Here is an 11,777-nt window from a genome sequence, read left to right as displayed (position 1 = left end):
AGGTGTTGAAAGCCTTCCACAGGGACTCTACAAGGTGTTGAAAGCCTTCCACAGGGTCTCTATAAGGTGTTGAAAGCCTTCCACAGGGACTCTACAAGGTGTTGAGTTAGCTAGGGTTAGCTAATGTTAGAGTTAGCTCGGGTTAGAGTTAGCTCGGGTTAGAGTTAGCTCGGGTTAGAGTTAGCTCGGGTTAGAGTTGCGTAAATTCAAATCTGGTATCAGGATAAATATAACAATGAGTCACCGATTTTATAGTATGCATTTTTTATTAGCTAAGTAATAAATGGCAAATGCAACTTTCGTATATACGGGCTCTCTGTAATACCACGCAGGGCAGAACAGAGAACTGACAAGACGTATGTAAAACAGTATTCTTTATACTGTGATAGACAGTTCCAACCCGTCTGTTGGCCTATCACAGTAGAGGCTGGGCGTGGTTTAAACTTGCTCGGCCTATTGCAGGCGCTCAGGCGGGTCCCCGCCTCTTGGCGCTTCTGTTGATAGATGTAACTTGCTTGTGAAGAACTTCCAGGTTCTCATACCGTTATCTCGCACCTGGCTCCTGTTATCTAACAAAAGGCCGCTTGTTCTCGCAACACCCCGCTCTGAATGTGCCCCCCTCCCAACTCATTGAACAGTTCCTGTCTTCATGCTTCTCTGTATTTTTCCATCATGAGAAAGTCCCATGGCCCTGATACTTTTAACAATGTTTCAAGTCAGCTATGTTGCATAACACATACATACATCCACACAAGCCAACAGCAGATAATATTCAATCATATATATGGTAATGGCTATAATGTAAAATACAGGATCCAACACTCGTGATAGCTAGGGTTAGAGTTAGCTAGGGTTAGAGTTAGCTAGTGATAGCTTAGGTTAGAGTTAGAGTTAGCTAGTGATAGCTTAGGTTAGAGTTAGCTAGGGTTAGAGTTAGCTAGTGATAGCTTAGGTTAGAGTTAGCTAGGGTTAGAGTTAGCTAGTGATAGCTTAGGTTAGAGTTAGCTAGGGTTAGAGTTAGCTAGGGTTAGAGTTAGCTAGTGATAGCTTAGGTTAGAGTTAGCTAGGGTTAGAGTTAGCTAGTGATAGCTTAGGTTAGAGTTAGCTAGGGTTAGAGTTAGCTAGTGATAGCTAGGGTTAGAGTTAGCTAGGGTTAGAGTTAGCTAGTGATAGCTTAGGTTAGAGTTAGCTAGGGTTAGAGTTAGCTAGTGATAGCTTAGGTTAGAGTTAGCTAGGGTTAGAGTTAGCTAGTGATAGCTTAGGTTAGAGTTAGCTAGGGTTAGAGTTAGCTAGGGTTAGAGTTAGCTAGGGTTAGAGATAGCTAGGGTTAGAGATAGCTAGGGTTAGAGATAGCTAGGGTTAGAGTTAGCTAAGCCAGTTTGTCCCAGAGGTCTTGGCTGTAGAGACACACTTGATAGAGGATAGCCAGATCCACCAGTACCTGAGTCAACCCACACAACAGGAACTGGAGCGGGCTCTCCTTCAGGGCAAAGTAGGCCGTCTTGAAGCTGTCCCCGGCCATCCACAGTAGGACCATGTTCACACTGAAGACAGAAAACATGTCAATAAGAAAACAGGATCATTGACCATCACTTTGAATGACAGAGTCACTGAGAAGCGGAAACATGGTGCTGCACCTGTTTGCCTCCAGGTGTGTCTTTAGATCGGTTTGAGCACCGAACTGAAGAGGTCATTATTGATCATCAGTGTCAAATAGGTCCGACTGGTGCCCGAGGCAGTCCAACATGGGGCCAATGACACCCAGAAGGTCTGTAGGCCAGGCCGACTGGTGTCTGAGGCAGTCCAACATGGGGCCAATGACACCCAGAAGGTCTGTAGGCCAGGCTGACTGGTGTCTGAGGCAGCCCAACCTGGCCCTATAGCCCTATAACACCCAGAAGGTCTGTAGACCAGGCTGACTGGTGTCTGAGGCAGCCCAACCTGGCCCTATGACACCCAGAAGGTCTGTAGGCCAGGCTGACTGGTGTCTGAGGCAGCCCAACCTGGCCCTATGACACCCAGAAGGTCTGTAGACCAGGCTGACTGGTGTCTGAGGCAGCCCAACCTGGCCCTATGACACCCAGAAGGTCTGTAGGCCAGGCTGACTGGTGTCTGAGGCAGCCCAACCTGGCCCTATGACACCCAGAAGGTCTGTAGGCCAGGCTGACTGGTGTCTGAGGCAGCCCAACCTGGCCCTATGACACCCAGAAGGTGTAGCAGAGTCCTCTTTAGGACTAACTAGCACACGATGCCGGCTCCTGCCTGATGTGTACCGGAGTCCTCTTTAGGTCTGGCTAGCATACGGTTACCGCTACCTACTGTACTGGAGTGCACCTGGCTCCCGGAGTCATAGCATAACATTTTTACCCAACGAAGTATAAAGAGGGATTCCTGCAGATGAATGGCGGTCTGCAGTCGCACCGTTCTCCCTGTGCCAAGCCACAAACTGGTATAAGCTTAGCATCTGTATATGTAGCTTATCTTAATGATGATCTATCATATCCAATTTAAACAGAGGAGCATAGCATGGTTGACAGTCTCACATTATCGTGACCTCAACTCTGCAATGTGCCAAGCCACAAACTGGTATTAGCTTAGCATCTGTATATGTAGCTTATCTTAATGATGATCTATCATATCCAATTTAAACAGAGGAGCATGGCATGGTTGACAGTCTCACATCATCGTGACCTCAACTCTACAATGGTTGTTGACTTAATGGTGGTTCTTCATTATCATAACCAACAGGTTTTGGCAGACAGCCGGGTGTCATCTGAGTATTATTAGATCACATCCCAAATGCCAACTTAATCCCCAGATAGTGCACTGTGTAGGTGCATTGCATTATAGGTAGGGAATACGGTGCCATTTTGAGACAAACTTAGTTCATTTAGTAGGTCAGTTAGTGTGTCTCAGGGTACGGCTGGAACGCGTTTCAGAGGATGGCTCTCGTCAAGTCTGGGTTCTGGGGAGGGACATTTTAACGTCTGGGTTCTGGGGAGGGACATTTTAACGTCTGGGTTCTGGGGAAGGACATTTTAAAGTCTGGGTTCTGGGGAGGGACATTTTAAAGTCTGGGTTCTGGGGAAGGACATTTTAAAGTCTGGGTTCTGGGGAGGGACATTTTAAAGTCTGGGTTCTGGGGAGGGACATTTTAACGTCTGGGTTCTGGGGAAGGACATTTTAAAGTCTGGGTTCTGGGGAAGGACATTTTAAAGTCTGGGTTCTGGGGAAGGACATTTTAAAGTCTGGGTTCTGGGGCCTGGGAAAGGACATTTTAAAGTCTGGGTTCTGGGGAAGGACATTTTAAAGTCTGGGTTCTGGGGAAGGACATTTTAAAGTCTGGGTTCTGGGGAGGGACATTTTAAAGTCTGGGTTCTGGGGAGGGACATTTTAACGTCTGGGTTCTGGGGAAGGACATTTTAAAGTCTGGGTTCTGGGGAGGGACATTTTAAAGTCTGGGTTCTGGGGAAGGACATTTTAAAGTCTGGGTTCTGGGGAGGGACATTTTAAAGTCTGGGTTCTGGGGAAGGACATTTTAAAGTCTGGGTTCTGGGGAGGGACATTTTAAAGTCTGGGTTCTGGGGAAGGACATTTTAAAGTCTGGGTTCTGGGGAGGGACATTTTAAAGTCTGGGTTCTGGGGAAGGACATTTTAAAGTCTGGGTTCTGGGGAGGGACATTTTAAAGTCTGGGTTCTGGGGAGGGACATTTTAACGTCTGGGTTCTGGGGAAGGACATTTTAAAGTCTGGGTTCTGGGGAAGGACATTTTAAAGTCTGGGTTCTGGGGAAGGACATTTTAAAGTCTGGGTTCTGGGGAAGGACATTTTAAAGTTTTAAAGCTATTTTTTGCCGTTTTAAAGCTAATTTTCTGTAACAGTACAAATGTTTCCATGGCGCAAAGATAATTTCGCAGTTTAAAAAAAATTAAATTACAGTGCTAAACACATTTTTGGGGGGAATACAAGAAGTAATGCATTGAAAACTGGATAATTGATAGAGTGGGCCTACTGTGGATTCCTGTGAGCCTCCCAGGCTCCGTTGTGCATCCAAGGGTAACCTATATTATATCATTGTATTATATTGCTAAATTGAAATTATTCGCTCCTATGGCCTATTTATTGCCTACCTCATCATGCCTTTTGCACACACTGTATATAGACTTTCTTTTTTTTCTACTGTGTCATTGACTTGTTTTATTGTGTGTAACTCTGTGTTGTTGTCTGTTCACACTGCTTTGCTTTATCTTGGCCAGGTCACAGTTGTAAATGAGAACTTGTTCTCAACTAGCCTACCTGGTTAAATAAAGGTGATCTGGTCTACCTGGTTAAATAAAGGTGATCTGGTCTACCTGGTTAAATAAAGGTGATCTGGTCTACCTGGTTAAATAAAGGTGATCTGGTCTACCTGGTTAAATAAAGGTGATCTGGTCTACCTGGTTAAATAGAGGTGACACCCCACCCCCCTAGTTTTCATAAATAAACACACACCACTCTCTCGGTGTCCAACAAACACACACTGCTCCCAACTTTAAAAAAATGTTAGGCACCAAACAGAATTTAAGTAGCCCAAGAAAAAGATAATTATTTTATAGTTTAGTCTTCCATTAGGCCTATATGAATCCTATATAGTTTAGTCTTCCATTAGGCCTATATGAATCCTATATAGTCTCCCATTAGGTAGGCCTATATGAATCCTATATAGTATAGTCTCCCATTAGGCCTATATGAATCCTATATAGTATAGTCTCCCATTAGGCCTATATGAATCCTATATAGTTTAGTCTTCCATTAGGCCCATATGAATCCTATATAGTTTAGTCTTCCATTAGGCCCATATGAATCCTATATAGTTTAGTCTTCCATTAGGCCTATATGAATCCTATATAGTATAGTCTCCCAATAGGCCTATATGAATCCTATATAGTATAGTCTCCCATTAGGTAGGCCTATATGAATCCCATATAGTATAGTCTCCCATTAGGCCTATATGAATCTTATATAGTATAGTCTCCCATTAGGTCTATATGAACCCTATATAGTCTCCCATTAGGCCTATATGAATCCTATATAGTATAGTATCCCATTAGGTCTATATGAATCTTATATAGTATAGTCTCCCATTAGGTCTATATGAATCCTATATAGTCTCCCATTAGGCCTATATGAATCCTATATAGTATAGTCTCCCATTAGGCCTATATGAATCTTATATAGTATAGTATCCCATTAGGTCTATATGAATCCTATATAGTCTCCCATTAGGCCTATATGAATCTTATATAGTATAGTCTCCCATTAGGCCTATATGAATCTTATATAGTATAGTCTCCCATTAGGCCTATATGAATCCTATACAGTTTAGTCTCCCATTAGGTAGGCCTATATGAATCCTATATAGTCTCCCATTAGGCCTATATGAATCCTATATAGTTTAGTCTGCCATTAGGCCTACTTGAATCCTATATAGTCTCCCATTAGACTTATATGAATCCTATATAGTTTAGTCTCCCATTAGGCCTATATGAATCCTATATAGTTTAGTCTCCCATTAGACTTATATGAATCCTATAGAGTTTAGTCTCCCATTAGGCCTATATGAATCCTATATAGTCTCCCATTAGGCCTATATGAATCCTATAGAGTTTAGTCTCCCATTAGGCCTATATGAATCCTATATAGTCTCCCATTAGGCCTATATGAATCCTATATAGTTTAGTCTCCCATTAGGCCTACTTGAATCCTATATAGTTTAGTCTCCCATTAGGCCTACTTGAATCCTATATAGTTTAGTCTGCCATTAGGCCTATATGAATCCTATAGAGTTTAGTCTCCCATTAGGCCTATATGAATCCTATAGAGTTTAGTCTGCCATTAGGCCTATATGAATCCTATAGAGTTTAGTCTCCCATTAGGCCTATATGAATCCTATATAGTTTAGTCTCCCATTAGGCCTATATGAATGCTATATAGTTTAGTCTCCCATTAGGCCTACTTGAATCCTATATAGTTTAGTCTCCCATTAGGCCTACTTGAATCCTATATAGTTTAGTCTCCCATTAGGCCTACATGAATTCTATATAGTTTAGTCTGCCATTAGAAAAAAGGTGTCTCTGGTAAAATGTCTCGTGTTTTTTAAGACGAGGCGTTTTCCTTTCTGTAATGCTGAAGACATGCCTGTCGCGAAGCTGTGCTCCATTTTCCCTCTGGCACTCAAGAGACTGTGTGACAGGCGAGCAAACGTGTAATTGCAAAGCTTACTCAGACTGGCCCGTGCTCTTGGTTATACCAGGAAATTAAATTATACAATGTATCAAGTTGGCTCGCTCTGCTCCAATGTATAACATGTTCAAATGTAACAACAAAACACTCATCAGGGTCTTCATCCCCGCTCGCCATCACGGCTACATTATATTATAAAACAGAGAGGAATAGATGGGTATGAAGAGCGGACAGAGAGACGCAGGTGAGTGAGGGCTGGTAGGATATGCTGAGAGAAGCAGGTGAGTGAGGGCTGGTAGGGGATGCTGAGAGAAGAGAAGCAGGTGAATGATGGCTGGTAGGGGATGCTGAGAGAAGAGAAGCAGGTGAATGATGGCTGGTAGGGGATGCTGAGAGAAGCAGGTGAGTGAGGGCTGGTAGGATATGCTGAGAGAAGCAGGTGAATGATGGCTGGTAGGGGATGCTGAGAGAAGAGAAGCAGGTGAATGATGGCTGGTAGGGGATGCTGAGAGAAGAGAAGCAGGTGAATGATGGCTGGTAGAGCATGCTGAGAGAAGAGAAGCAGGTGAATGATGGCTGGTAGGGGATGCTGAGAGAAGAGAAGCAGGTGAGTGAGGGCTGGTAGAGCATGCTGAGCGAAGAGAAGCAGGTGAATGATGGCTGGTAGGGGATGCTGAGAGAAGAGAAGCAGGTGAATGATGGCTGGTAGGGGATGCTGAGAGAAGAGAAGCAGGTGAATGATGGCTGGTAGGGGATGCTGAGAGAAGCAGGTGAGTGAGGGCTGGTAGAGCATGCTGAGAGAAGAGAAGCAGGTGAATGATGGCTGGTAGGGGATGCTGAGAGAAGAGAAGCAGGTGAATGATGGCTGGTAGGGGATGCTGAGAGAAGCAGGTGAGTGAGGGCTGGTAGGGGATGCTGAGAGAAGCAGGTGAGTGAGGGCTGGTAGGGGATGCTGAGAGAAGAGAAGCAGGTGAATGATGGCTGGTAGGGGATGCTGAGAGAAGAGAAGCAGGTGAATGATGGCTGGTAGGGGATGCTGAGAGAAGAGAAGCAGGTGAATGATGGCTGGTAGGGGATGCTGAGAGAAGAGAAGCAGGTGAGTGAGGGCTGGTAGGGGATGCTGAGAGAAGCAGGTGAGTGAGGGCTGGTAGAGCATGCTGAGAGAAGAGAAGCAGGTGAATGATGGCTGGTAAGGGATGCTGAGAGAAGAGAAGCAGGTGAATGATGGCTGGTAGGGGATGCTGAGAGAAGCAGGTGAGTGAGGGCTGGTAGAGCATGCTGAGAGAAGAGAAGCAGGTGAATGATGGCTGGTAGGGGATGCTGAGAGAAGAGAAGCAGGTGAATGATGGCTGGTAGGGGATGCTGAGAGAAGAGAAGCAGGTGAGTGAGGGTTGGTAGGGGATGCTGAGAGAAGCAGGTGAGTGAGGGCTGGTAGGGGATGCTGAGAGAAGCAGGTGAGTGAGGGCTGGTAGGGGATGCTGAGAGAAGAGAAGCAGGTGAGTGATGGCTGGTAGGGGAAGCTGAGAGAAGCAGGTGAGTGAGGGCTGGTAGGGGATGCTGAGAGAAGCAGGTGAGTGAGGGCTGGTAGAGCATGCTGAGAGAAGAGAAGCAGGTGAATGATGGCTGGTAGGGGATGCTGAGAGAAGCAGGTGAGTGAGGGCTGGTAGGGGATGCTGAGAGAAGCAGGTGAGTGAGGGCTGGTAGAGCATGCTGAGAGAAGAGAAGCAGGTGAATGATGGCTGGTAGGGGATGCTGAGAGAAGAGAAGCAGGTGAATGATGGCTGGTAGGGGATGCTGAGAGAAGCAGGTGAGTGAGGGCTAGTAGGCGATGCTGAGAGAAGCAGGTGAGTGAGAGCTGGTAGGGCATGCTGAGAGAAGCAGGTGAATGAGGGCTGATAGGGGATGCTGAGAGAAGCAGGTGAGTGAGGGCTGGTAGGCGATGCTGAGAGAAGCAGGTGAGTGAGAGCTGGTAGGGCATGCTGAGAGAAGCAGATGAATGAGGGCTGATAGGGGATGCTGAGAGAAGCAGGTGAGTGATGACTGTTAGGGGATGCTGAGAGAAGCAGGTGAGTGATGGCTGGTAGGGGAAGCTGAGAGAAGCAGGTGAGTGAGGGCTGGTAGGGCATGCTGAGAGAAGCAGGTGAGTGAGGGCTGGTAGGTGATGCTGAGAGAAGCAGGTGAGTGAGGGCTGGTAGGTGATGCTGAGAGAAGCAGGTGAGTGAGGGCTGGTAAGGGATGCTGAGAGAAGCAGGTGAGTGAGGGCTGGTAGGCGATGCTGAGAGAAGCAGGTGAGTGAGGGCTAGTAGGGCATGCTGAGAGAAGCAGGTGAGTGAGGGCTGGTAGGCGATGCTGAGAGAAGCAGGTGAGTGAGGGCTGGTAGGCGATGCTGAGAGAAGCAGGTGAGTGATGGCTGGTAGGGGAAGCTGAGAGAAGCAGGTAAGTGAGGGCTGGTAGGGCATGCTGAGAGAAGCAGGTGAGTGAGGGCTGGTAGGGGATGCTGAGAGAAGCAGGTGAGTGATGACTGTTAGGGGATGCTGAGAGAAGCAGGTGAGTGAGGGCTGGTAACCTTTATCTGAGTAGAGCGGGTAGTAAATTTCCTGAAGAAAATGTGTTTGTTTCCTTAGCCTCACCTCATGCCGGTGGTGGAGTGGTTGCGTTGGTTCTGGAGCAGCTGTGGTAGCCCCAGCATGGCCTCCGTCAGCACGGCCAGGAAGCCCAGGGACTCAACAAACAGAGAGGAGTCCAGGAGGAGAAGGGTGGTGAAGGCACAGGGCAGCGTGAAGGCCAACAGGAAGATGAGGTAGTCCTCAAAGCCATCCCAGCTCCAAAAGAACCGGGGTTCCAGATCTGATAGAGAGAGAGATGGGGTGGATGGAGAGAGAGAGCGAGACAGAGACACAGAGAAACACAGACAGAGACAGAGACACAGAGATACAGACAGAGAGAGCGACCGACATAGACACAGACAGAGAGACAGAGATACAGACAGAGAGACATGGATACAGACAGAGAGAGACAGAGGAACACAGACAGAGACAGACACAGACAGAGAGACATAGATACACACAGAGAAACACAGACAGAGACACAGAGATACAGACACAGACAGAGATACAGACAAGAGACATAGATACAGACAGAGAGACATAGACACAGACAGAGAGACAGAGAGAGATACAGACAGACAGAGAGAGAAATACAGAAGGTAAATATTGGAAGGTTTTTGTTTCCTCTTTCCTCCCCAATAGCTCCCTCTAGTGGTAAAACAATAGAACAGCTGGATGGTTATTACATGGTGGATAGATGGGTGATAGATGGCTGTCTTATGGTTTTTAAAAGGATGTTGTTAGCCTTTGCTATCATCTTTCAACGTAACCAAACGCCTGGAGACGAAGTCAGATGGCTGTTAGATAGTTATTCTACGGGTGCTATATGGTTGTTGTTACCTGTGATGTGGTGCTGTTTGGTGCTGATACGGTTGGTGTTCTGTACAGAGCAGCAGAGGTTGAGCATCACCAGCATGGTGAGAATCATCACCACACTCTGCAGGAGCAGAGTCACCTCAAACTGCTTCCCAAACCTGCAGGTGTGAAAACACACACACACACAAACAAACAGGCAGACGCACACACATACACACAGGCAGACGCACACACAAACACACAGGCAGACGCACACACATACACACAGGCAGACGCACACACAAACACACAGGCAGACGCACACACATACACACAGGCAGACGCACACACAAACACACAGGCAGACGCACACACAAACATACACACACACACACACAAACAGGCAGACACACACACATACACACAGGCAGACGCACACACACACACACACACAGACGCACACCCATACATACACACACACACACACACACACACAAACAGGCAGACGCACACACATACACACAGGCAGACGCACACACAAACAGGCAGACGCACACACAAACATACACACACACACACACACACAAACAGGCAGACACACACACATACACACAGGCAGACGCACACACACACACACACACACACAGACGCACACCCATACATACACACACACACACACACACACACACACACACACACACACACACACACACACACAAACAGGCAGACGCACACACAAACATACACACACACACACGCACAAACAAACAGGCAGACGCACACACATACACACAGGCAGACGCACACACATACATACACACACACAAACAGGCAGACGCACACACACACATACACACACACACACACACACACACACACACACACACACAAACAAATAGGCAGACGCACACACACACACACACACACACACACACACACACACACACACACACACACACACACACACACACACACACACACACACACACACACATACAAACAAGCAAACAGACGCACACACATACACACAAACAAACAAACAGACGCACACATTAGCGGAAAACCTGACACTGCATTACCCCCAGGTAAACCTTACCCCCAAACACCCAAACCCACTCGCCAGAAGAGGATGCGGAGGATGTTAGCGACCAGCAGAACCAGGCAGACGCGTGTAGAGAAGCCGTCTGTGTTCTTGGTCCGAAGGATCTGCTGGTACTGTGAGGCGTAGGGCAGAGCCCCTCCAACCACCATCACACAGGACGTAAGCCAGTCCAAAGAGTGCCACAGCGTCCCCACATCTCCCTCCTCTTCATCACCCTGACCCAGTCTGTTGTCCATGTCGCTCACAACGAATAGGACACCACAGCACAGCTTTCCACCAGTAGGCTCTGATCCAATGCACCGAACATAACGTCAGACTTTAGTTCCGTTAGTTCAATAGTGCATATAGGTATAGGCCCTAAACAGAATCTGTAAGATTTTGTTGTAGTTTTGTTCATTTACTTTTTAACTGCAAATCAATCAGACAGTAAACTGTAACCTATTTCAAAGCTGAAAAGTCTGCTGAGCTCGTATTCTGGCATGAATTACAAATCAACACGAGGTGAGAAATAAAAACGGACTGTAGCCAACCTACCTATATGACAGGGAGGCTTTTGTTAATCAAAGCCAGGATAAGAAAAAGTCAAGAGTTGAGTGAATTCAACCGGCAGAAAATGAATGCCGATTAAATAAATGTCCGTTTCATAAATCAAATCGAGGAGGATGCAATTTCCTTTGAAATATATATTTCCTACTAAATGCTTGTTCGCCATGCATCATGTTCCAGGTTCTGCTCTATTTCTTCCAAATACTCACTAATGTTGTTGCATTATATTATAAACGCTTCTAATCCAATACCTTTTGCTCGTTTCCCGTTTTGGTAAACTCGCGAGATTTATCATGCGCATGCTTCACTGTTTACTCGTTGGGGGTCTGTAGCTCGTCAGTGAGGGATTCGTTTCATCTCGCTCTGGCGCCCGTGTTAGTGTGTTTTACACCGGCTCAAAGTTGAACGCATTTGGAACCGGGCTGCTTTTGGGCATGAGCAAGGTGCCATGCCCTGACCGTCAGGTTGCGAAATCGACTCAAAACAAAAGTTTGGTAATCAAGCACA

General features: G+C 46.5%; 1 protein-coding gene across 1 annotated transcript; it reads right to left on the bottom strand.

Annotated features, from left to right (window-relative positions):
* Positions 1-266: 266 nt before the first annotated feature.
* LOC135537989 (solute carrier family 66 member 2-like) lies at positions 267-11,522 on the bottom strand. The gene is made up of 4 exons (XM_064963995.1): positions 10,743-11,522; positions 9,668-9,801; positions 8,852-9,068; positions 267-1,544 (listed from the first exon to the last, which is right to left on the bottom strand). The coding sequence occupies exons 1-4, from the start codon at positions 10,958-10,960 to the stop codon at positions 1,370-1,372; spliced, it is 744 nt and encodes a 247-aa protein (XP_064820067.1). The 5' UTR covers positions 10,961-11,522; the 3' UTR covers positions 267-1,369.
* Between the last annotated feature and the right edge of the window lie 255 nt (positions 11,523-11,777).

Source organism: Oncorhynchus masou, unplaced genomic scaffold (assembly GCF_036934945.1).
Source record: "Oncorhynchus masou masou isolate Uvic2021 unplaced genomic scaffold, UVic_Omas_1.1 unplaced_scaffold_881, whole genome shotgun sequence".
NCBI classification, from domain to species: domain Eukaryota; kingdom Metazoa; phylum Chordata; class Actinopteri; order Salmoniformes; family Salmonidae; genus Oncorhynchus; species Oncorhynchus masou.
This window is presented reverse-complemented; position numbering and strand designations above follow the sequence as displayed.

Excerpts from the sequence above, each read along its gene's own strand:
- LOC135537989 (XM_064963995.1), bottom strand. The coding sequence starts at position 10,960 with ATGGACAACAGACTGGGTCAGGGTGATGAAGAGGAGGGAGATGTGGGG. Across the intron at positions 9,802-10,742 it reads ATCCTCCGCATCCTCTTCTG|GTTTGGGAAGCAGTTTGAGG; the intron begins GCGAGTGGGTTT and ends TCACACCTGCAG. Across the intron at positions 9,069-9,667 it reads CAAACAGCACCACATCACAG|ATCTGGAACCCCGGTTCTTT; the intron begins GTAACAACAACC and ends TCTCTCTATCAG.